Below are 22,025 nucleotides of genomic sequence, written 5' to 3'. Positions count from 1 at the left end.
AACAAAATAAAATGATAAACATGAACTACAGGTGGTCTCAAAACTTCCAGCTTCTGTTCTCTCTGATTATTTTTAGGTTTATTTTTTGCTTTTAAGACGCATTCATTTGTCTGAAAAGCAAATCTGGGCGTTACGTAAGCGGCTCGCGGGGCCGTAGTAGACTTCCAGCTTCACGTGCACGAGTCGGGAGCCAAGAGTCGAGACGGTGAACTGGAGCAGCGGCCGACGCTGAGACGTGACCTACTTTGTTGCGTAACAGGCCGCCGCCGCCCACCGCTCCCATTGACTAGCATCTCTGCCCTCACCGCCGCCCTGGGGTTGATGCTAGTGAGGCGTGACAGGCTCCACCCCCCTCCTCAGATCCAGGGTCAGAAGATCATGAAGCAGAAAGCCAGCCCACCCCCGCCAAGCTCCTTGCTTCTGTGCTAATTAAACAAGCTGCAGACCACTCCCACTAACACGATAAACAATGCAATCAGCATGTTGGTAAACAGCTGCAGTACACACAGAAAATATGGGTACATGTTACACACATGTATTTAGGCATGTTCAGCTCAGATGCAAATAACGCGAGAAAATGATCTGGAGGTAGCATCTGTGCTAAAAAAAAACTAATAAATACAATTAGACAAACGGCTCCAGTGTTTCCATTACACCTAGTTGATCATTGCGCGCCGCCTTGGCAAAATAAAAGCCGCCACACCTTCAGAATTGAGTTTTTCAAAAAATATATACTGTAAGTCACACTTTTTTTTTTTTTATAGTTTGGCCGATCCTGCAACTCATATTCAAGTGCGACTTACCTATAAAACTAATAAATGATAATTCATATTGACCAGTATGAACCAAGGAGTAAACATTACCATCTATAGCCACAAGAGGGCGCTCTAGGCTGGTGAAAATTATCCTGCTGCTGTACCGCTTAAAAATGTATTCGAACATTAACTTATAAACAAAAAGAACACATGTTTGTATGTTGTTTCGCTGTTTTAGTACCATTCATGCAGCAAAGTGTTTTGTGGTGCAGCTTGAAGGACCCAGACCGAAACAGAACCCTGGGCTGTCCATGAAGCTAATAACAGCTAGCGTTAGTTTACAGCTCTGTTGTCCAGGCGGTTTATAACTTTGTTGACGCACGTGAGCTTTATGTTGCTCTGAAACATCCGTGTCGTACTGTTAGCTTAGCATGTAGCGGTGTAACGGCGCAGGATGAAACCTTGCTGCTTGAAGTTTGCCAATTTATCGCATTCTACCTCCCAGGTATGTTCCACGTTATTCAGCTGGTTTTTGATGCAGCTCTGTCATTTAATAAAATTGTTTACCAGATTAAGTGCCGGTTTTTAGTCTTGGATTGTGTTAAATTTCTAAAATGCGTATAGTTTGGTGCAACTATCCGCATTATAGTACTATATGTTTTTTTCCTCTTTATGATGCATTTTATGACTGATGCGATTTATATATATATTATATCTATATATAGAGCGAATTGTAATCTGAAAAATATGGTATGTTAAAACAATGTAAAGCGTTTGAGATATATCCTACATTATGTACAGTCTATATTTGCACACTTAGGTTAACCATAGTCCTGGGTATTCACATCTCCTCTGACCTCTCCTGGACGGCTAAAAAACTTTTACAAAGCTACAATAGAAAGTGCTTCATGTCTTAGCATAACTGTGTGGTATGGGAGCTGCACAGTGCAGGAGAGGAGAGACTTAGCAAGGGTGGTGAGGACAGCGTAGGCAATTGTGGGACGCCGTCTACAAAATTTGGACTCAGTTTATGCAGCACAAGTCCAGAGAAGGGCCAGACGCATCTCCACTGATCCCACCCAACCAGGCAATGCACTGTCTGTCCCTCTCCCATCAGGTAAACGCTTTAGAAGCATCAAATATAAAACTAATAAACTCAGAAACAGCTTCTTTTCCAAGAGCTGCGAGGGCTATCGACCCCTACTGAGAAGTTTGTGGTCCATCATGTTACAATCACACTACTATTATTGCCTAGGAAAAGGTTCAAGACTTTATTATTGCCAAATTGCACCTTTCTGTAAACGAAGCCTCAAGGTCACAGCACAAAAATAGCTTCACTACCTCATTACTTGAGATTCAGGAAGGAGGGACTGATCTATGTAACATGGCTCATATCATTCACAAAGGGGCTGATATCAGAGCTCTCGGACTTTGATACGATCTTGCATGCTCTAGTGTGTGTGTGTGGGGGGGGTGTGTGGGGGGGGGACCCCTGTAAATACTAAGTGTGTATAATGTTATCTGTGTACATCCTAAGCCGGTGTCTGTATCAAAGGTAATTTTACCACAGTATCATATGGTGGAAATAAAACATTCTTGATCATCAGAGTTTAAAATTAATTTAAATGTCATGAAACGTTAAAATTTACTTTATTTTGAAAACCCAACGCCGCCTGCCCCTTCCTGTCTAGCTGCTCTCAGGAAGGAAGGAAAACTAAAGACAACAGTCACGTGCTCCCATTTAGCGTGTTTGTTGATATATTTAGCAACTTTTCACACGCATCTAGTGGCTTTTTTTCAAAGAAAGTCTAGCGACTTTTTCTGTGTTAATGGCATCTTTACTGAAAGCGTCAATTGTGCTAGAATCACCGTATTGAGGCAGCTGTGAGAGCTGCTTTCGTTCCTACAGTACGTCCCTCAGCGCTGTCTCACAGGCACACTACAGCTGCTGCTGCCTTGTCCTGAAAACACCGCATGCAGTCAGGGCAAAGACAGCAGCAAGTAGAAAGATTCACGCAGTGTATTAAAATTCATAAATCAAATGAAGGTCATTTGTAGTTCCAAACCCATTTAATCACTTATTTCAATCACTTTTTGTCTTTGAAAAAGCTTCTTATTCCTACAGCCTGGGTCAAACGTATGAACAAATATTCAAATTAGATGATTATGTCACACACACCCCCCCCTCAAAAAACAAAATCGCACACACAGAAAAAAAGAAACACCACCACAGGTTAAAAAAAAATCCTACAGGAAACCCTGTGATCACATACCTAACCTCTGGGAAAACTCGTAGAACTTCTTCAGTTTTCCAACCAAAGGAACCACAGCCGCCCACGCCTGATCCTGCAAACTCTCGTCGTTGGGATTCTGGATCGCCTGGAAGAAAAAGGACAGCCGGACACGTTAGCTTAAAGTGTTTCTCAAATAGCTGGGGGCGAGAGAAAGCAGCCATGCCTTTTTTTCCAGAAGATACAGGCCCTTAAAGGGTTACCCATTCTAAATGTGACAACAGCACCCCCTGCTGTTTGGTCTAGAGCTGCAGTCAGTAGTATGATGAATACTATTAATAAACTCCTAAAAATTAAAAAACATAATGTAATGTCTTTAATATAAATGGCTAGATGTTAATTTTGCCACATGAGGTTCTTAGCTAGTAAAAAGCTGACTGGAGGTACGAGTCAAAAGCCATTTATGTTGTCAATATCATATAGTTAAAGTGTGGCAATGTTACAACATTGAAGTTGTTAGAAACCATCGTTATACGTTATAAATAAAGCCATATGATTGATATATACATATATGGATTCTGGGTAATCTGCAGAATGACAGGTTTAATGCATTAAGACAGAAAACGATAAAAGTAAAAGTTTTGACTCAATTTGTTAGGATTGGGGGGAATAAACATTTTCCGTATTCAAAGGGGGTTGCAACAGAAAACATTTGAGAATCACTGGTTTAAAGCATCGTGTGCAGAACAAAAACTGATTTTCAAATCAACAACAGACAATTCAAATGTTTAGGCGAGAACAAGACAATTTTAAAATAATGTCTGTTTTGAGCACTGAGCATGCACTGGGGGAAGATATAACTGCAGTCTTGTTATGAAACCTAGGGGCTAGACCAGATCCCTTGATTATACCAAAATATTAATAGTTTTGCTTTTGTAAAAGTAAAATATACATTTGTCCTGTTAGAACCCCTGACTTCAATGTATTTTATATTTGGTGACACAACAAAAATGAAAGTGCAAGAGTATGAAGTAGAAGAACAATAATACATGGTTTTCAAATATAACTAATCCAAAAAGTGTATTCAGCTCTATCCTAATAAAAACACACTTTGTAGGAGCACTTTTTGTTGTAGCTGCAGCTGGAAGCCTTTTCTGGGCTCGTCTCTACCATCTTTACCCATTCCTCTCATCAAAGTAGCTAAAGTTCATTAGACTGGATGTTAATGTCTTTGAACATAATTTTTTTTAAATCTTGCTACAGAGTCTCAACTGGATTTAAGTCTGGACTTTGACTAGGCCATTCTAATCACCCTATTATAGCTCTGGTGGTATAATCCGGGTTGTCGTAGTGCTGGAAGTCGAAGTTTCAGCCCAGCATGGAGTCATTCACAGCATCCAACTGGTTTTCCTTCAATTGCCTTAAATTTAGCTCCACCACCTTCCTGTCAACCCTCATTTACCTCCCTGTCTCTGATGTAGAAAAGCCTCCTCACAGCATGATGCCTCCTCTACCTCGTTGTTTTCATGTTGAGGAGCGACGCCGGTTTCTCCGTCTGACCAGAGCGCCACTTTACTTTTACTGGGGAGGATTACAGGAACATCTGTACCTCTCTGATCTCCTGCCCTGCCCCTTTATAGGCCTGCAGTTCATCCAGGATCCCCTTGGCGTCCTGCAGCACCACGTCCACCTGTTCCCACACCTCTCGCTCTGCCTCTGTGGGCTGTGCATCTGCAAAAAGGACGACACCAGAGGTCACCAACACAAACGTACCCGTTTTCCTGTTCCTATGCACATCCTGACCCGTTCTTAAAAAAAAAAAAAAAAACAACACATCAAATCGTCAGCTATCATGGAAAGTTTAATAAACAGCTCCGCAATTATGCAAATGAGAGTTAGCAGAAATAATCTAATTTTGACGCCGCCCGTTTTCCAGGCCGAGCGGCAGGAAAACGGGGGAAGATAAGACAAGACAAATGGACTTCATGTACGCCCCGTGGCTCAGAATACAGAGCACAATGCCGGCAATTTCAATTAGATTCACCAGCATCGAACTGTCTAAATCACCTGCGATCGTTTCTTCACTGCTTAAATAATCTTATTTGCAAATGAAATCAGGGTTAGCAGCTTTTCTTGACAGAGATGCATCAAATCGTCTGCCCAAGTGTAAAACTGCGATGCTCTCTCATGTCTGAGCTTTTCGAGGAAGCATTTTTTCTTTTTCCTTTCCTCCCAAGGTATCACAGAGTCTCTGGGTTTGCCAAGTGTGAGAATAGTACAGCGCAGGTTCAGGCTGTGTTCAGGCGCCTTGGGCTATGCAGCAGCTGAACTTCAGTGCTTCAGATTTTTGGGGGGGGGTTGGGGGCTCCGATTGATATTCTGCGCACACACACTGCAGTGGAGGCAAAAAAAAATAAAAAAGGCAGGTTGATGGAGAAGTGCAGCAGCTCTGGAGCTGGAGCTGAATCTTTCGCCGCTGGGAGGAACTTGTGCAAAAGATAAATCGGGGTGAAAAAGACTTAAGGAGTGCGGGGGTGTGGGGTGGTGGTAGGGGGGGGGGGTGGCTGATAATGCTAGGGAAACATATTCATGTGATCGATATCTGCAGTGGGAGCAATTACTTGCAAAGAAACTCACTTTCAAAGTCGAGGAAGAAATTGGGCTCCTGTTCCAGGTCTGTGCATGTCAGAACTTTGAGTAGGTTCCCCATGTTATGATACCTGTTGACGGAGAGAGAGAGAGAGAGAGAGAGAGAGAGAGAGAGGGAGAGAAATCAATGGGAGAACGGAGCGGCTAAGATGAGCAGGTGTCGATGCTCCGCTGTATCCCGGGCACCTCGCTCCGGCTCTGCTTCACCGCTCTGATGCTCGCGTGAACTCGCCCGGCTTCCCAGATGTGCCCACCGCCCGTAGGCACCCCCCCCCCCCCCCAGCTCCCTTTGGACCACCCTGCTGTGTGTTTCCTGCACTCAACCTCTCAGTTGAGCAGATGTCGAACCAGTAAGTCCCAAAAATAAAACAGGAACCGAGTTTTTCTGCTTTGCTAAGCTTCTTCCCAGCATTTGCTGAGCACTTACTGGCAACCGTATGCAAACGTCCCCGTCGTCCACAGGGATCTCACCTCTGATCTGAATCAGGAAGCCTTTTCAATTCACCATGCAAAGTCCAATTAAACAATTAATTAGAGACTAAACTGTCTGTTCTGTTTCAAAGAGAGTCGAACCAACACCTGGTAGTCTAACGGACTTGTTCTGCATCTACTGTTTGATATCCATATCAAACACCTCAGTGCATGTAAGGTTGTAACAACAGCAGCAACTTCTGCACAAGCTTGGCAAAAATACGAAGCATCACATCATCAACTAAAACTGGAATACTAGAGTTAAATATACTACCTATTTTAGTCCCTCTACAATCACTTTAATTACCAACACAAAACCGAGAAGCAGCCTTTTTAGGGGGGAGCTGCGGATTAACAGCACTGACCGAAACTTTATCCCGCTTAGATGAAGATGTAACTATGATGTTGTCTTGACTAATAATATTTCAGACATTTCCAGAAGACGTTCTTTTTTTTTGTTTTTTTAAGAACATAAACACAATGCAATGACATTAAAACTCCACAAATGCTCTAACTTTGGGGAAATCAAGCAACCAACGTTGAATAACATCACCTGCAACCCAGATAACACATTGCAGAGTGAACGTGCCCCAAAATGATAAACCCATTGCAATTTTAAGAAAAGTAGTAAAACTTTTATCTCTACAAGTACAGCATTCATCAGCTGATGCCATTTATTATTACTGTGTCAGACTGAGAAAGAGCGAGAGAGAGCATGCTGTGGGGAGTGAGACGGCAGAGCAGAGACAGACAACTAGAGACAAGTAGAAAAGAGAAAATATGGACAGAAAAACTCACTCCCTCTCACACAGACACACAAACTGTTTCAATCAATATTTTCTAATATGCATTTTGAAGTATTGCACTACAAACGGTTGATGGAATGACAAAATGCAAATAAATTCTCAAAATTTTGCTTAAAAAAAACAAAACAAACGCTTAAAAAACGATCGCTTGATTTCGGACTTTTACGTAAAAGTGAGAATGCGCTACAGAATGCAGAATTAGCTCTGATGCAGCGAACATTTACCTCCCATGACTGATCGGCTGCGTCTGTCTGAACGTTCCCATAACACTCGAAAACAGCGCTGGAAGCAACAACAGGTACGTGTGGACCGACGAAGACACTTTTCTGAGTCTCATCAGTGACAGAATAGCAACACATTCATTAGAGCCTCGCTCCATTACTGATCTGATAGCAACCTCTACTTCCTGTTTATTACAGCGTAATGTCAACATGTGACAACGTTACGCTTCGCCTGGTTAATTCGCTATAAACCAGTAGATGGAAACACGTCTGATTCACATTTTTTCGTTTTGCGACATTTTAAAAGTTCACGTGAGAATTTGATGCAAATACGGCTACAGGCAGAGAAAGTGTGAAACACAAATACAAATCAGAAAGAAAAACAGACAGGAGACATGCAAGGCAAATATTTTCCTTCCACTTAACTTTCCATTAACATCTAAGAATACTGCTTTATATGAGTCTCTCTCTCTCTCATACTGTATATATATATATATATATATATATATATATATATATATATATATATATATATATATATATATATATATATATATATATATATATATATATATATATATATATATATATATATATATATATATATATACACACATGGTTATATTTTGAAGGCCTCTCTTTTTCCTACTTCTTTATTGAATGAAAATCTCTTAATCTAGATCTGCCAGAGTTTAGACTAATTTTGTTCAGTGTTTATTTTATTACATTTGGGATCCGTTTCTCATCCATTCGTTTAGTCTACAAAAATGTTTGTTTTTTGTTGCAAGAATTAAGCAGCCGTCTGTTTTCAGACTCGGGAAGGTGGATTTTTGTTTCCAGAAGGCAGATATTTGGTGACGTTCAACAGTCAGAGCAAACACTATTTTTGTAGGACAATTAAAATTTCAATACACTCGTTTAATTGTTGAGAACGTGCTATTTTGAGCATTATTGTCTGAATAGAGTTTAAGCCGAAGAAATAATCTTGATGCAAGGGTTACGAGCTAGTTGGTCATATTAGTGCTTATTGCTTGAATTACCGGCGTATTTTTCCACAAACAGGCTCTGCTGACGTCTGCGCTGCCAGTAGACGCTTTGCATTCCCGACTCTGTGGGAGCTTTTAGCGCAGCCATCATCAGAAATTGGGTGGATTTTAAAAAAAGGCAAATATGTTTGTCAAAGCAGGAAAATATGTTGCAACTCTGCTCGTTCTCTGCAGGTGGGAGTGTGAGAGTTTACATGAGTGTGAAGCGAACCCATGTGACTCAGACACGGAGAGCTGAAAGTAGAAGAGCGACGACGTTGAGACAGAAAAAGTCTAGAATGCAATCTGGTGCTACTTAGGCTAAAAGTTAATGTGCAGAAGTTTAATCATATACTACATGCCGCGATCTTCTTGGAGGGGAGGGGTCATGGTAGCAGGGCGGGTCGCCCCATTACACAATGGCAGGGGAAACACTGGACAGGAAGGAGGAGACAGGTGGGGTGTGTCACTACCCGATCCGTACCATCAGCTCATTTGCGCACGCGCGAACAGAATAACTTCCAGTAGGCAATCGTTTTTATTACTTTTTTATTCTTTTATATTTTTTCGAGGCGGGGGTTTCTTTATGTAAATCTTTGTATTTGCGTAAATATTGCATATTTTACAAATAAATACAGAAATATATATGTATTTTTTATTTATTTTTTGTGTTTTTAATAGCAGAAAGAATAAGAATATATACACCATTTCTTAAAGTACATAAAAAACAGCTATAAAACATGTTTAGGAGTATAGAAACGTATTTTATTTCTTATATTCATCAGGGTTTTTTTTTATCTTTTATTTGATGATGATTTATTTAATAAATCCATTTTTAAAAAGTATGCCTTGGCTTTGTTATGTGTTCTTTGTTCCATTCCCTGTTCGGTTTTTGTAAATAAATAATTGGTAATTTTATGACAGGGTCTTCTCTTGTTCATGATTTGTACACCAGAGGGCGCTAAACTCTTAATCGATAGTTTTAACTTTTTAATAAAACAAATTTTTAGTACAAGATTATTTGTATAACAAAATTCACCTTCTTATTAAGGATGACAATATTTTTTTCCCAGTCCTGTTTGAACAAATAATAAAACCAATAGAGTACATTCAGACAAAACGTTATGCGATGATATATTCTCAGACTTCTGAGCATATCCGATGATGACGTCAAGCAATACAATGGAGAGAATGTAAAACGCATCAATTTCTTCCAGACAAATCTTAAATATTTTCTATACAATGTAGTTTAGCATTCTTTAATGATTTAAGTATAGAAATAAGTATTTTCAGTACCGTAATTACATTATTTTTTTGGCGACCCGGAAGTTATTCTGTTCGCACGTGCGCAAATGAGCTGATGGTACGGATCGGGTAGTGACAGAGTGAAAGAGTGAGCTCCGGGGGAAGAAAATGGAGGCAAAGTCGTGAAAACTTACATTTTCCCATGGCGAGGTGTGAAATGATTCACTAGTCTCACCACAGCAGATCGAAGCAACAGAGTCTAAAATGTCGGCTCCGGTTGTGCCGTAGTTTGAATTTTTTATAAAGATTTCATAGTTAAAAGAACTTAAAACAAAAAGTCAGCATCAATAGAAATGTCGGAATATTTTGAAGGGGGGATGAGATATTTACTACCAAGTAAAATTCTGTTTGTTACCCTTTACTGCCTTTCAATGGCCTTAACTTGAGTTCATTTATTTTAATGCCCATTATTACCACACGGAAACCCTGATCAAGTTTAGTCCCAAAATTATTTAGGAATATAATCTTAAAGTTAAAACAACTACTTGCAGGGAGAAAAAAAAAAGAGTAAATTCCTCTGAGCATTTCAGGACATCTGTGTACAAAATATTTACCTCAAATTATCCAAAGTCATGGAACAATACCAATTTGTTGGTGTGGTACAGAGTTATTTCGAGGATTTTTGTTAACAGCATAGATCAGCCCCATTTCAGCCTATAATGGTTTTAATTATTTAAAAGGGGATGTGCAACAGGATTCTTTAAAAGCAAAGTTTATCAACTGTATACCTTTTTAGTTGCCAAAATTAACCATTTATTTAGAAGCTGAAACAGTATCAGTGATATTGCAAATTATTTCATTTTTTTAAGGGCTTTTCTATGTATTAGTGGGTTCCATCAGTAACTACATTTAAAAAGGGGAAACTCAACATATTGTTATTGTAAACTTTGTTTCCCCAACAAAAATCCACAATTATAAACTCTTACGCCAACCACACCCAAAGTTGTACTTATGGGTAACCACTCCATTAGCTTAATAATAATGTAAAAAAATGTAGCAATCTCATAATGTCTAGCTATTTTCATTCCCAGATAGGTAAACTGCTCCTAACCCATTTTTAATAGGGAGCTCAGGCTACAGATGCACTAATAAAAAAAAAAATAATTTATCTATTATGCTCCATAGAGTAAATAAATGAAATTGTTAAAATTTGGAAAAGGTCAATCAGACCTTGGCATCAGCCGTGATAAAACCAGCTTCTCCAGGTCAGACTGATCCAGTAAATTCAATTTAAACTGAAATGATTATTTAGCTGGTAAGGAAATGACCACACAGTGGGTCAAATATTTCTGGTGATTTTGAATAAAAACCAATGAATAATCAGCATAAAGGTGAATAATTTTGAGGGCAACTCCTCAGAATACCTTGAGTATCCAGTAAAGGCTAAATTTAAAAATCTGTTATTTGCCAAGTTGCCAGTTACGTGTTTATCAACTAAGTTCAGGTGTATTTTTTTTAATCATAGAAGGAATAAATGAATGATTGAAATAAAAACCAAGTCTGGGCACAAACTTTAGAAGATCTTCAGAAAGTCAGGATCAAAGCCTTTGTTTCAAAACTGCAAACATTACTATCGTGTAAAGTTTTAATGCCAAATAAATGTTGGAGGGACCAGATATTTGTTTAGTTATACTTTTAATACAAGAACAAGAAGGCGTTAAGAAGTATTGATGAGAAACAGTTTAAAACCTTACAACAACGTCTGGGTCCTTGGATAGAAAATAAATAAATGAGGGATGATTTGAGACTTTAATGCTTAATCACCAACTCCAAGTACCTTGACCTAGGTAATAATAAACATAACATTTATATTCAAGAAACTAGATTGTTATTGAAAAGTTAATTTATTTCACCAACTCAGTTCACAAGGTGAAACACATTATACAGATTAATTAAACAGACTGATGTTTTCAAGCCTTTATTACTATTAACTCTTATTACTTTCCCCTTGCAGCTACTGAAAACATTGTATTTTACATTAGAATATTACATTGGGCTTTATGAAAAGTATGTTTAATAGCTGCTTTAAGTACTTTAAATCTGACAAACGAGCCTCAGCGAATCCCATAATCTAGTTTATTGACTGTGACGGTAGACGACTGCTGTTTGTTGTGCTCTTTTCTGATAGACCTATAAAGTTGGCTGAAGCTGAACTAACAAGGACCTTTAAGGAGCAGGAATAAAGGAAACTATCGCAGCTTTCGCAGACAGTCTGGGTCTACTTTCCTCCTATAGTCCTCCCACACACACACTCTATACAGTTTATGTAATCCCCAATGTATATTTCAATAGAAATCGTGCAACATGAAGTGACAGGCTCACGCTGCTCTCTGCTATGTTGATCCAGTGACTCTCACAAAGAAGTAAGCTGATGTTTCTCAAGAGGCAAAGGTCAACAGATGTGTGACAAGTCGGGGGGGTTTGTTTGGAGAAACGGCATCCGGCTGGACCGGCGGCGACAGATTTAACCCCCGCTGACAGGGTGGAGACAGACAGGAAGCACTGCGGGGCGGGGAGGTTCAGCCGGGGGGACTCACCTGAGATGACTGGCAGGTAAAAAGCCAAAGTGACTGACTGAGGACTGGATCATGCCATCGCAGCTAATGCTGAACGACAGGGAGGAAAGTATTTATTCAGCAGTCAGCAGCCTGACGGTTCAGACAGGCTGGTTTTAAGATTCCTGAGATTTGTAGCGTAGGAATGGAAAGGGCGAGGTGCCTGGCGGGTTCTTCCACGCTAAAAAAGAAGGTCATTTCTTTTATTTATTTTCTTTTTTTGTTGTTAAAACCAGAGAAACATTAAAAGAAGAAGTTATCCTTAGTGGTGAGAGCTCAGCGCACGTTTGAAAGGATGAAGCTCGGGGTTCATTGAGAATTCAACTTTGATCGTTAATCTGTAACATACATATAATATATGACTGTACCCTGGGTATTGGGGGGCGGGGGGTGGTGCACCAGCCTTTTTTGTTTTGTTTTGTATTTGTGTTTTATGTGAGATAATGTTCAGAAAATCAATAAAAATTTGAATTACAAAAAACTTTGATCGTTAATCAAAATCCATTTTTTCTACGTCAAAATTAAATATGCACCCAACCCCCAAACTAGCTCTCTGGGAATTTTGGATAATTTTCGAAGCAGAAATCAAAAAGCTTTGTTTTATAGCAGATATTTCTACAGTCATGTGTCAAATATGGTACAGATAAAAAGATGGACGGAGGACTCAATGGTTAACAAAAAGATGGATGCACAGAACTTTAAGAAGATGCAAAGTGAATTAAAATCTAAAATCTTTTTCCCACCGCCATACCAATACAGATGTGAGAAATGCTTCAATAAAATGTCAAACATTCCCAGACAGCCGAGAACCCCTTTATCCTTTAAGCTTTAAAGGACTTAAATGTCACCGTTTTGATTTGACTTGATTTATTTAAATGGAAAGGTGCAACCTTAATTAAACGTGGTTAAAAACCAGTAAACGTTCCAGGTTTAACTAATATATTAATTTTCCATCAATTGCCTCAGGCAGAGAGAACATTAAAAACAGGAGATTAAATAATTACAACGGAGAGAAATTAGAAATAATACTAATTAATTAGGGCGGCTTCAAACTTTCCCACTCTGGTTACCTGGTTCCAAGTGTCTGTTTTGTGGCTGCTTTGTCTGGACGGGACCAGGAAGTCTGTCGGACAAACCAAACCCATTTTCATGTGGACATGGCCACAGAGCTGAAGTAAGAATCAAAGATGCTTCTTATTAATATCTTGCAAGAGCAAAAATCACCGAGTCATCTGCATAAGTTAAATATTACCATTTGAGCAGAGATCTGAAAAAAGCATTGATATAAAGTCTAGAGGAGAACAGTCCAAGAAGAGAACCTTTTACAATCCCTGCAGGGCAATCAAGATAGGAGGATTTGATGCCACCAACACAGACTACTTGTCTTCTGTTTGATAAATCTGATCTTATTCGACCATTTTCCCCTCCCGTAAGCTTAAATGTCAGTCTGGATGAGACAACACTATGGTTGGGCGTGGCTGTGGCGTAGGGGTTGAGCAAGGCAAAGGCAAGGCAAGGCAAATTTATTTATATAGCACAATTCAGTACAGGGACAATGCAAAGTGCTTTACATGATTAAAATATAGCAAATTAAAACAGAGTAAAAGCAAGTAGGAATAAAATGTAGATAGAAAATAGAACAAAAAAGTGGTGATTCAGTTAACTAGAACAGTTGAAGGCAATCCTAAACAAATGTGTTTTTAATCTCGATTTAAAGGAACTCAGGCTTTCCGCACCTTTACAGTTTTCTGGAAGTTTGTTCCAGATAAGTGGAGCATAGGAACTAAATGCTGCTTCTCCGTGTTTGGTTCTGGTTCTAGGTATGCAGAGTAGGCTGGAGTCAGAAGACCTTAGTGGTCTGGAGGGTTTATACGCTGATAACAAGTCTGTGATGTATTTAGGTGCTAAGCCATTTAGGGATTTATAGACTAACAGAAGTATTTTAAAGTCTATTCTCAGAGATACAGGGAGCCAGTGTAAGGACTTTAGAACTGGGGTTATGTTCTCTACTTTCCTAGTGAGGATGAGGGCAGCAGCGTTCTAGATCAGCTGCAGCTGTCTGATCCACTTTTTAGGCAGACCTGTGAAAACACCGTTGCAGTAATCAATTCGACTAAAAATAAACGCATGGATTAGTTTTTCCAGATCCTGCTGAGACATTAGTCCTTTAATCCTGGAAATGTTCCTCAGGTGATAGAAAGCCGACCTTGTAATTGTGTTTAGATGCTTTTGGAGGTTCAGGTCTGAGTCCATCACTACTCCCAGGTTTCAGGCCTGATCAGTGGTTTATAGATGAACCTTTGATCTCTCCTCTATTGGTCCAAAAATTATTACTTCAATTTTGGCACATCCAGGCATTGATTTCTTCTAGGCATTTACTCAGTGCCTGAACTGGTTCATACTCACCTGGTGACATGGTGATGTAGAGCTGTGTCGTCTGCATAGTTATGATAGCTGATGTTGTTATTTTTTATTACCTGTGCTAGAGGGAGCATGTAGATATTGAAGAGGAGGGGACCCAGAATGGACCCTTGGGGAACCCAACACGTGATTTTTGTCATCTCTGATGTAAAGTTACCTACTGATACAAAAAAGTCTCTGTCCTTTAAGTAGGATTTAAACCAGTGGAGAGCTGTACCACAGAGGCCGACCCAGTTCTCCAGGCGTTCTAACAGGATGGAATGATCAACAGTATCAAATGCTGCACTGAGGTACAATAGAACCAATACGGTGGTTCTTCCACAATCTGTATTTATATGGATGTCATCAAAAACCTTGATAAGGACTTGAGCGGGTGACCCATGTACAGGGGACTCAGTGCTGGATGTCTTGTCCTATGAGCTGAACCTCATTTCCTGTCAGCAAGCTTTCAAATAAAAGTCAGTAGGGCCAAAAGAAATGCAAAAAAGAAGAACAACATCATAGTTGGCATTGAGTTGTAACAGGGGCGGCAAAAAAAGGGTTGAAGATATGAAAAGCCAGCTTTAAATCCACCGTTTTCCAGCAAACATTTCACTTTTTCCATGAAGTTTGCTGCTTCAGTGAGAAACAAAAAGTGGATCTGCACAGGGTGCAAAGAAGTCTCTCTGTTCAACCCATGTTCTGTCTTATTTAAAAAGACAATAATTCTCATTACTTTATTATGTGGTATGTGGTACATGAAAATATTGGATTTTTTTTTCTCCTACACACTCTACATCAGCACATTTTTCTTTTCGGGCTGCTTCCTCCTTTAAAATTCAGAGGCCACCTGCAGAGACCCACCTGCCCTGTCTGTCCCCGTCCCGTTCACCTTGCACTAATGTGACCTGAATGTCTGACTGTGCCGTCACACTGGCACCTCGCTGGCTGTCAGAAAGCAGCACCTGATTCTGCCTCAGAGAGGGGGGGGGGGACGAGATCTGTCACAGACCTCGCCCTAACACCCAGGGAGGCCGGCCCTTTCCTCCGGTCCTCTGCTGCCACCTCCCTGCCGCCGGCTGACTGCAGCTCAGGCGGCCACGGCTCCCTGCGCCGTCTGAAATTAGGTCATTTTAAGGACGGCGATCTGTGTGGCCTTTATTTTTTTCTTTTAAAGTCCAAAACAGAGAGATTAGAGAATAAATAGATTAAATTACGACATTTTGCATCTTTTCAAGTCTTTAACTCCCAGAAAAAAAAATCACTTTTAAGTTAGATAAAACGCAGACTTATAAACGCGACTTGACTTTGCCGACAAACTTCATGCGATGAAAATGGAGCCACTTCTGACAATTAAGCGCCAAACTAATTTGCTTATTTGGATTATGGGGCGAAATCAAAGACTGACACAGCGGTGACAGCCTTGTTGTTGTTTTGAACCCCCCCACTGTGCCATCGCGTGCTCGCAGCGAGCCGGGGAGGGAGGGCTGCTCCTGGAGGGCCCGGGAGGAGCAGAATCCGACGAGCCGGAGCCCGCGCAGCCCTCCTATTGGACGGCCGGTCTACCCAACAGCTCGCTGTATCCATGGAGTCTAAAAAAAAATTTGGGAGCCATTGAAAAACACGGCAGCGGCCAATCGGCTGCGAGCGGCGGGGCGAGGCGCGAGTACAGTAGTAGTAGTAGGAGGAGGCGGGAGCGCAGGAATACATTAATACAGATGAGGTAATGTGCCTATAAAAAAAAAAAAAAAAAAAGGAGGGGGATTAAGAGGAGAGTAAAGTCAGGAATATTTAATTCCAGAGGTGATTTAATGCGATCAGATTTTTTTCTGTGCAGCTCAGCAGAAATCCTGATTTAAATAATCCCAAAATAGTAATTATTTCTATTATTATAATGACAATCCCTCAATAATTTGAGGAACTAACAAATAAATGTTAGAAATAAAAAGATAAAGGGCTGAAAAACATGCCGTCTGACCGCTACATGGCCCTAGCTTTAACCCCCCCCCCCCCCAGCAGCTGACAGTGAGCACTGCGGCTCAGATACTGCTGACATTCCACTACTCAGCTGCAGCGTGAGGATACACGTGCCCCTGCTTTACTATGAAGGTGGGGGTGGTGGGGGGGGGGGGGGCTCCTCTTCTCCCAGTCACAGCGAGGTGGGGGTGTCAAGCAGGAGCCGGCGAGGACAGGCTGAGAGCTGCCTGAGGGGAGCGTTTGAAGGAGCGAGGACGGCGTCTGTGTTTTACTGTCTGGTTTGACGAAGAGGAGGAGGAGGAGGAGGAGGAAGCACACTGCTGCTGTTTGTCTGCATGAATTATTCAGACCTGATGCAGGTGATGTGAGGTGAAGATGTGAGGAAGAGGAGGAGGAGGAGGAGTGGGGGGAGGGGTTTCGGGGCGTAGCACTGCGGCAGAGGCGGGGCGGCTTTAAACTTGACCCAGATTCCCCGGGTGACACGCCACATCGCGTTACGTCCACTCGGCCGGACCCGGACCCGCCGGAGCTCGCCGCTCTGACGCTGCCCGGATCCGACAGGCAGAAAATGGAGGGGCACTTCCTGAATATAGCCAACAAACACCCCCCACTTCTCCTCGCCCCCTTCGCCAGCTGACCAAAAATGGCTTGGAGGGCAAAAGGGAAGGCTGGGTTTAGGTGGGGGTCTCTGTTTATTCTGCATGGCCACGCCTCTGTACCGCGCTGATGGGCTCCCACATGCTCATCACTGCAGAGGTCCGTAGTTAAATTTCCAAAATGCATGAGATTTTCTATTATTTTTTTACAGTGTCCAGGCTTTAAATACTGAACGTGCAAAAATTAAAACAGTAAGGAAATCTGGATTGCAGACTTTTCCAGACCGTGCCTGAGCGCTTCCCGCTCCTTCACCCAGATCCAGGCTCATCCAAACAAACCTAAGAGGCATGAACTAATGTTGAGGTGACATCCAGCCTCAGCTGTGTCATCTTCCTCCGATGCTAAAAATATCCCCCCCCCCACATCATCGCCGCCACGATGAACCAAGATCACAACAACAAAAAAAGTAAACGAGAAGATGAATCCAGAGAGGCGGATCAGAGCTGAGGATGAAAGCATCAGCTCCTCATCCTCAGCTTAAGCTTTTTTTTTTTTTTTTTTTTTTTTTTTTTGGGCAGCACCTGATGAAAGATGGAAACCATGGGAACAGGCGAATACACAAGTCTGCCAACGCGCCGGCTCCATTGAAACTGAGCTGAATGGAGAGAGGCTCTCGGCGCCTCTCTGACACTTTATCCCATCAAAAAAAAAAAAACAAAAAAAAAAAAAACACACACACGGGGAGCCGCCGGCAGCCTGGATGGCTTTTATTACGGATCGATGGGTTTGCAGAGACGAAGCGACGCAAACCAGACGTCTGTGTGAACGCCGCGCGGGCTCCAAACATCATGCATTAAACACATTCATATTAACTTATAACGTTTGCATGAAGTTTCCTGCTTAGATTCACCACTTTTAACCCATCTGATCCCCAAACGAAGCCCCTCCTCGCCCCGTCCTTCAGAGTCTGACTCCTTTCTGGGAAGCGTCAGAAAATCGTTCAGGAGGCACATTGACTCACTGTCGTCCTCCTGAACCCATTCACACAGATATCCCCCCCCCCCCACCCCTCCCCAATTCTTCTGCACAGACTGCCCTGAGCCATCATTACTTGACTGACCTGACTGTGAATCATCTCCTAAGCCTGATCACAGGGTTTTGGGAAAACTGGGGTAAATTAGAGCGCATTCAAATTTCAGGTAAAATGGATGAAGATCGCCTTAAATGTTTGTTTTTTACTTTAGTGTGAGTCAGGCGGGGGGTTTGGGTGGGGCTCTTAGGTTTTAGAAGGATGGAGAGTCTCTGCGTTTGTGTTTTAGTGGGAGATTGGCGCCATCTGGTGGACGGCGCCCGCTAAGGCAGGAGCCACTCCCAAAACCTCAGGGTGACTTGATGGATAATTTCTAACTTCTAAACACAAATAACGGGAAAAGTTAAGAAGGTGTGACTTCAAATAACTACCTGGCCTTGTTGATTGGTGAAAGGCTAACATTTAATGCACATATCACTAATTTAGTCAAAAAAACTTGGTGGTTTTATTTTAAAAATTAAATGTTTCAGATCTTTTGTAAAGAAAAAGCATGTGGAAGCCATTTTTCTCTCTGTTATATATTATGGTGATAAACTGATAAACTTTACAGCCAGGCAGCATCTTCCACTTTGAAAAGACTTGATGCAGTCAATCAATTATTAATAATAAAAACTTCTATTTCTCATTACAGCAAAATGTGTCCTCTACATTTACCCCATTCCCAAAGTAGGGGTCACGAGATGAGATGTTAGACAATATTTTAGTTTTGATAAAGCAAATGTGGGCCTTTAATTGTGGAAAATTATGTTTTTTTAATCAAATATTTAAGACTTTTCCTCAGAGAAAAGTTGTTTTCTGGCAAATATGTGAAATTAATCTCAAAATATCCAAATTTTTGTGCAGATTTAGTCCCCCATGGCCAATATTTTACATTTTCTTTAATCTACGATGACCCTGGTATGATTCTTTTAATATGTGGCAATTATAATAATAAATATTGGGTGTACAAAAATGAACATTGCAGTCGTAATATTATAAGAATAAAGTCACAATCTTTTAAAAGTCCTGCCACTAATAATAATTTGATGCTGATGTGCTAAAAAGTTTTAGTAGTTTCTTATTTTTTAAAACCAGTAATACCAAAATGTAACTTGACAAAATGCTATAATAGCGACTTTGCTTTGTTGAAAGAGTTCTTCTAAAGTTCAGGGGTCTGTTACTGTTATTTTGGGGGTCGCAGGAGGAAAAGTTTGGGCACCCCTGGCTCAGGGAGCAGCCGTTTCACTGCAAAAACTGAACTAGAAATAAGTAAATTATTCTTTAAAATTAGTGTATTTGTTCTTGATTTGAGCAGGTAAATAAGATGATTTTCCAATGGAATAAGATTTTTGCACTTAAAATAGTGCTTATTTTAAGTGCAGGATGTCTAATTATCTTATTTTAGGGGTAGAAATACTCATTCCGTTGGCAGATAATCTTATTTACCTGCTCAAATCAATGATTAAAACACTAATATTAAGAACATTTTACTTATTTTTAGATCTGCTTTTGCAGTGTTGTCTCTGCGTGCCGTCAGGGAGCTTTCAGGGACTAAGGGTCTTGCTCAGGGACCATGGACTGGAGAACCTGCAACCTGTAGGCCACCACTGCCTCTTATCATGCTTCTCTACGGTTCATTTAAAATGCAAAAAACACTCATTCACCACTGCATTCTTTATGAGCTGGTTGGCTGGACATCAAGAGGTGTTCATAGGCAACAGTTAAGTTTTTGTTCATCTATGGAGCTTTTCAGGGTCAACTGTATCTCAGCACACATACCTTTAAAAAGGTAAAGCGGCGTTCTCCCATCATGCAACACGGTCATGGAATAATCTTTAAAAATCTCAGAAATCACAACTATTCCTGTCCATAAATATTTTTAGGAATATCATAAAATATGCAGTTAAAGTGCAACAATGTCACCGTTTCTGAGAGTTCATGCAACTTTTATTTTTAATATAATATTTTATTCAATGTTTTATTGTTTGTATAGTTTATGACTATGTACCTATTTCATATTGATATTCTCATGGTGCTACCTTGGTCAGGTCTCCTTTATTAAAGAGATTTTATTCTCGGTGGGATTTATACATTTAAATAAATAAACAGAATAAACAGGGCTCCTGCACCTTTTCATGTCCAAATTGCTGATTATCCAGACTCAAATTCCTATTAGTATTTTGTTTCTGGCACATAGAGTATGTTATTAATACTAAAATTTACTATTAGTTTATGGCAGATGGTTCTGGCCAGGCTTTTGAAATTTTGTGGTAATTATTCAACTTGTGATAAATAAAGAATTAAAAAGTGTTACTATCCTCCTGCTGTGGTTCAGTCAGGCAGCTGATGATGAGCAGTCTATCCAGGTACAGGAAACAAATTAACATTCGTTATTTCCATCTCAGAAACTAAATTGCCTTGTCTGCTGTTGAAGCAACTTAGTTGGAGTTTAATGACTTTGTAAACTTTCCACCTCCTTACCGTCTAAAATATTTACGCTGCATTAAACACGTATCACCATATATATTCCAGGCGGACAGACTGAACCCATGGTACTTAAATAATTATAATTTTATGTGCAGATTACTTTTGTTGTTGCAATGGTGCTAAATGTATGAGATATTGTGCAGCCCAGTTGGGAGGGAGGGATGGACTCAGTCAATACCCAGACTTTTTCCAAACTGCACTGGAACCCCGGATTAAATGATCCTAACAAAAACCAAAAAGGTACAAAATGTCCATTTCTGCACTGCAAGAAGTAAGTCAAATTTTCTTGAAATTAATGTATTTTCCCTTGATTTAAGCAACTAAATAAGACTATTTGCCAATGGAATTAGATTCTTCCACTTAAATTAGGAACATTTCATCTCTATCATCTTATTTCTAGTGCAGGATATCCAATTATCTTATTTTAGGGGTAAAAATACTCACTCCATTGGCAAATAGTCTGATTTACCTGCTTAAATCAAGGAAAAATACAGTAATTTCAAGAAAACTTGACTTACTTTTTGTTCCTTTTTTGCAGTGTGAGCCTTTACTTAAGGGACAAGCACTGGTGCGCCGTCATTGAACACTGCCTCACACGGGGTCATTTCAGGATAAATGACTCGCAACAGGCGGCACGCTAAAAGCTGCATTTGTTTTTTTTCTTCCTCTAAACGTGTTTCTTCTGCAGAAATGACTGGTGGTCCTGTAAGCATCTCCCAGAAACCTGGACAGGAAGTTACACGGTGTCAGGACCCCCCCCCCGGTGGCATAAATAATTGATCGGCGAGGAGCTTTTAACCGACATAACACGCCACTCTACATATTACACGCACTCAGACGCATCATCTCAGATTACCGCGTGTGGAGCCCAAAGCATCCGCCATCTGCTGAGTCAAGATCTGCAGCATTTTAGGAGACTCTTTTATTCAATGGGTGCTTTTTCTCCCTTTTAGACATCTATTATTCTGTTTTTACACCATTCCTGGCTGAGGCAGATATTTAGTAAAGCAATTTGCAAAAATTAAACCTTTTCTCAGAAATTGCACTGCAAGGCTTCGCCAGCTGGAGGCGGTGTGGATCCAGTTTTGTAGAGGGGAAAGGAAAGCGGCACCTTCCACCCAGCTCCGCTCCACCCCCCCCCCCCCCCCCCCCCCCCCCCCCCCCCCCTGGCTTAGCAACCTAATCCACGGCGCATCTATTCACAACAGGCTGCTGCATTAACTAAGCTCCATCCTCCATGCATGGTGCACCGCCACAGGGTCGCGCTCTGGCAGCTCAGAAACAGCTCTCCATTCATCGGGGGCCATTTCTAGTGAATGGATCTGAGCACGTCATCGGCCTGTGAGGACACACACACACACACACACACACACACACACACACACACACACACCGCCCCGGGCCCCACAAACACGGCCCCACGCCGACGGAGGGCGCCAGCCGAGCCGCACCTGAGGCTCCGCCGTCAGAGCTGTGC

General features: G+C 41.0%; 1 protein-coding gene across 2 annotated transcripts in view; it reads right to left on the bottom strand.

The window, feature by feature from the left end:
- The window catches only part of fam49bb (family with sequence similarity 49 member Bb), a 73,497-nt gene that overhangs the window by 20,686 nt on the left and 30,786 nt on the right, over positions 1-22,025 (bottom strand). The window contains exons 3-5 of one of the 2 annotated variants that reach the window (XM_021309271.2): positions 5,624-5,701; positions 4,596-4,717; positions 3,029-3,134 (exon numbers count right to left, since the gene is read on the bottom strand). In XM_021309271.2, coding sequence (XP_021164946.1) covers positions 3,029-3,134; positions 4,596-4,717; positions 5,624-5,696 — 301 coding nt within the window. In that variant the 5' untranslated portion in view covers positions 5,697-5,701. Of the gene's footprint in view, positions 1-3,028; positions 3,135-4,595; positions 4,718-5,623; positions 5,707-22,025 lie in introns of both variants that reach the window. The other variant, XM_012850045.3, reaches the window with a different exon arrangement.

This window comes from Fundulus heteroclitus, chromosome 21 (assembly GCF_011125445.2).
Source record: "Fundulus heteroclitus isolate FHET01 chromosome 21, MU-UCD_Fhet_4.1, whole genome shotgun sequence".
NCBI classification, from domain to species: Eukaryota; Metazoa; Chordata; class Actinopteri; order Cyprinodontiformes; family Fundulidae; genus Fundulus; species Fundulus heteroclitus.
This window is presented reverse-complemented; position numbering and strand designations above follow the sequence as displayed.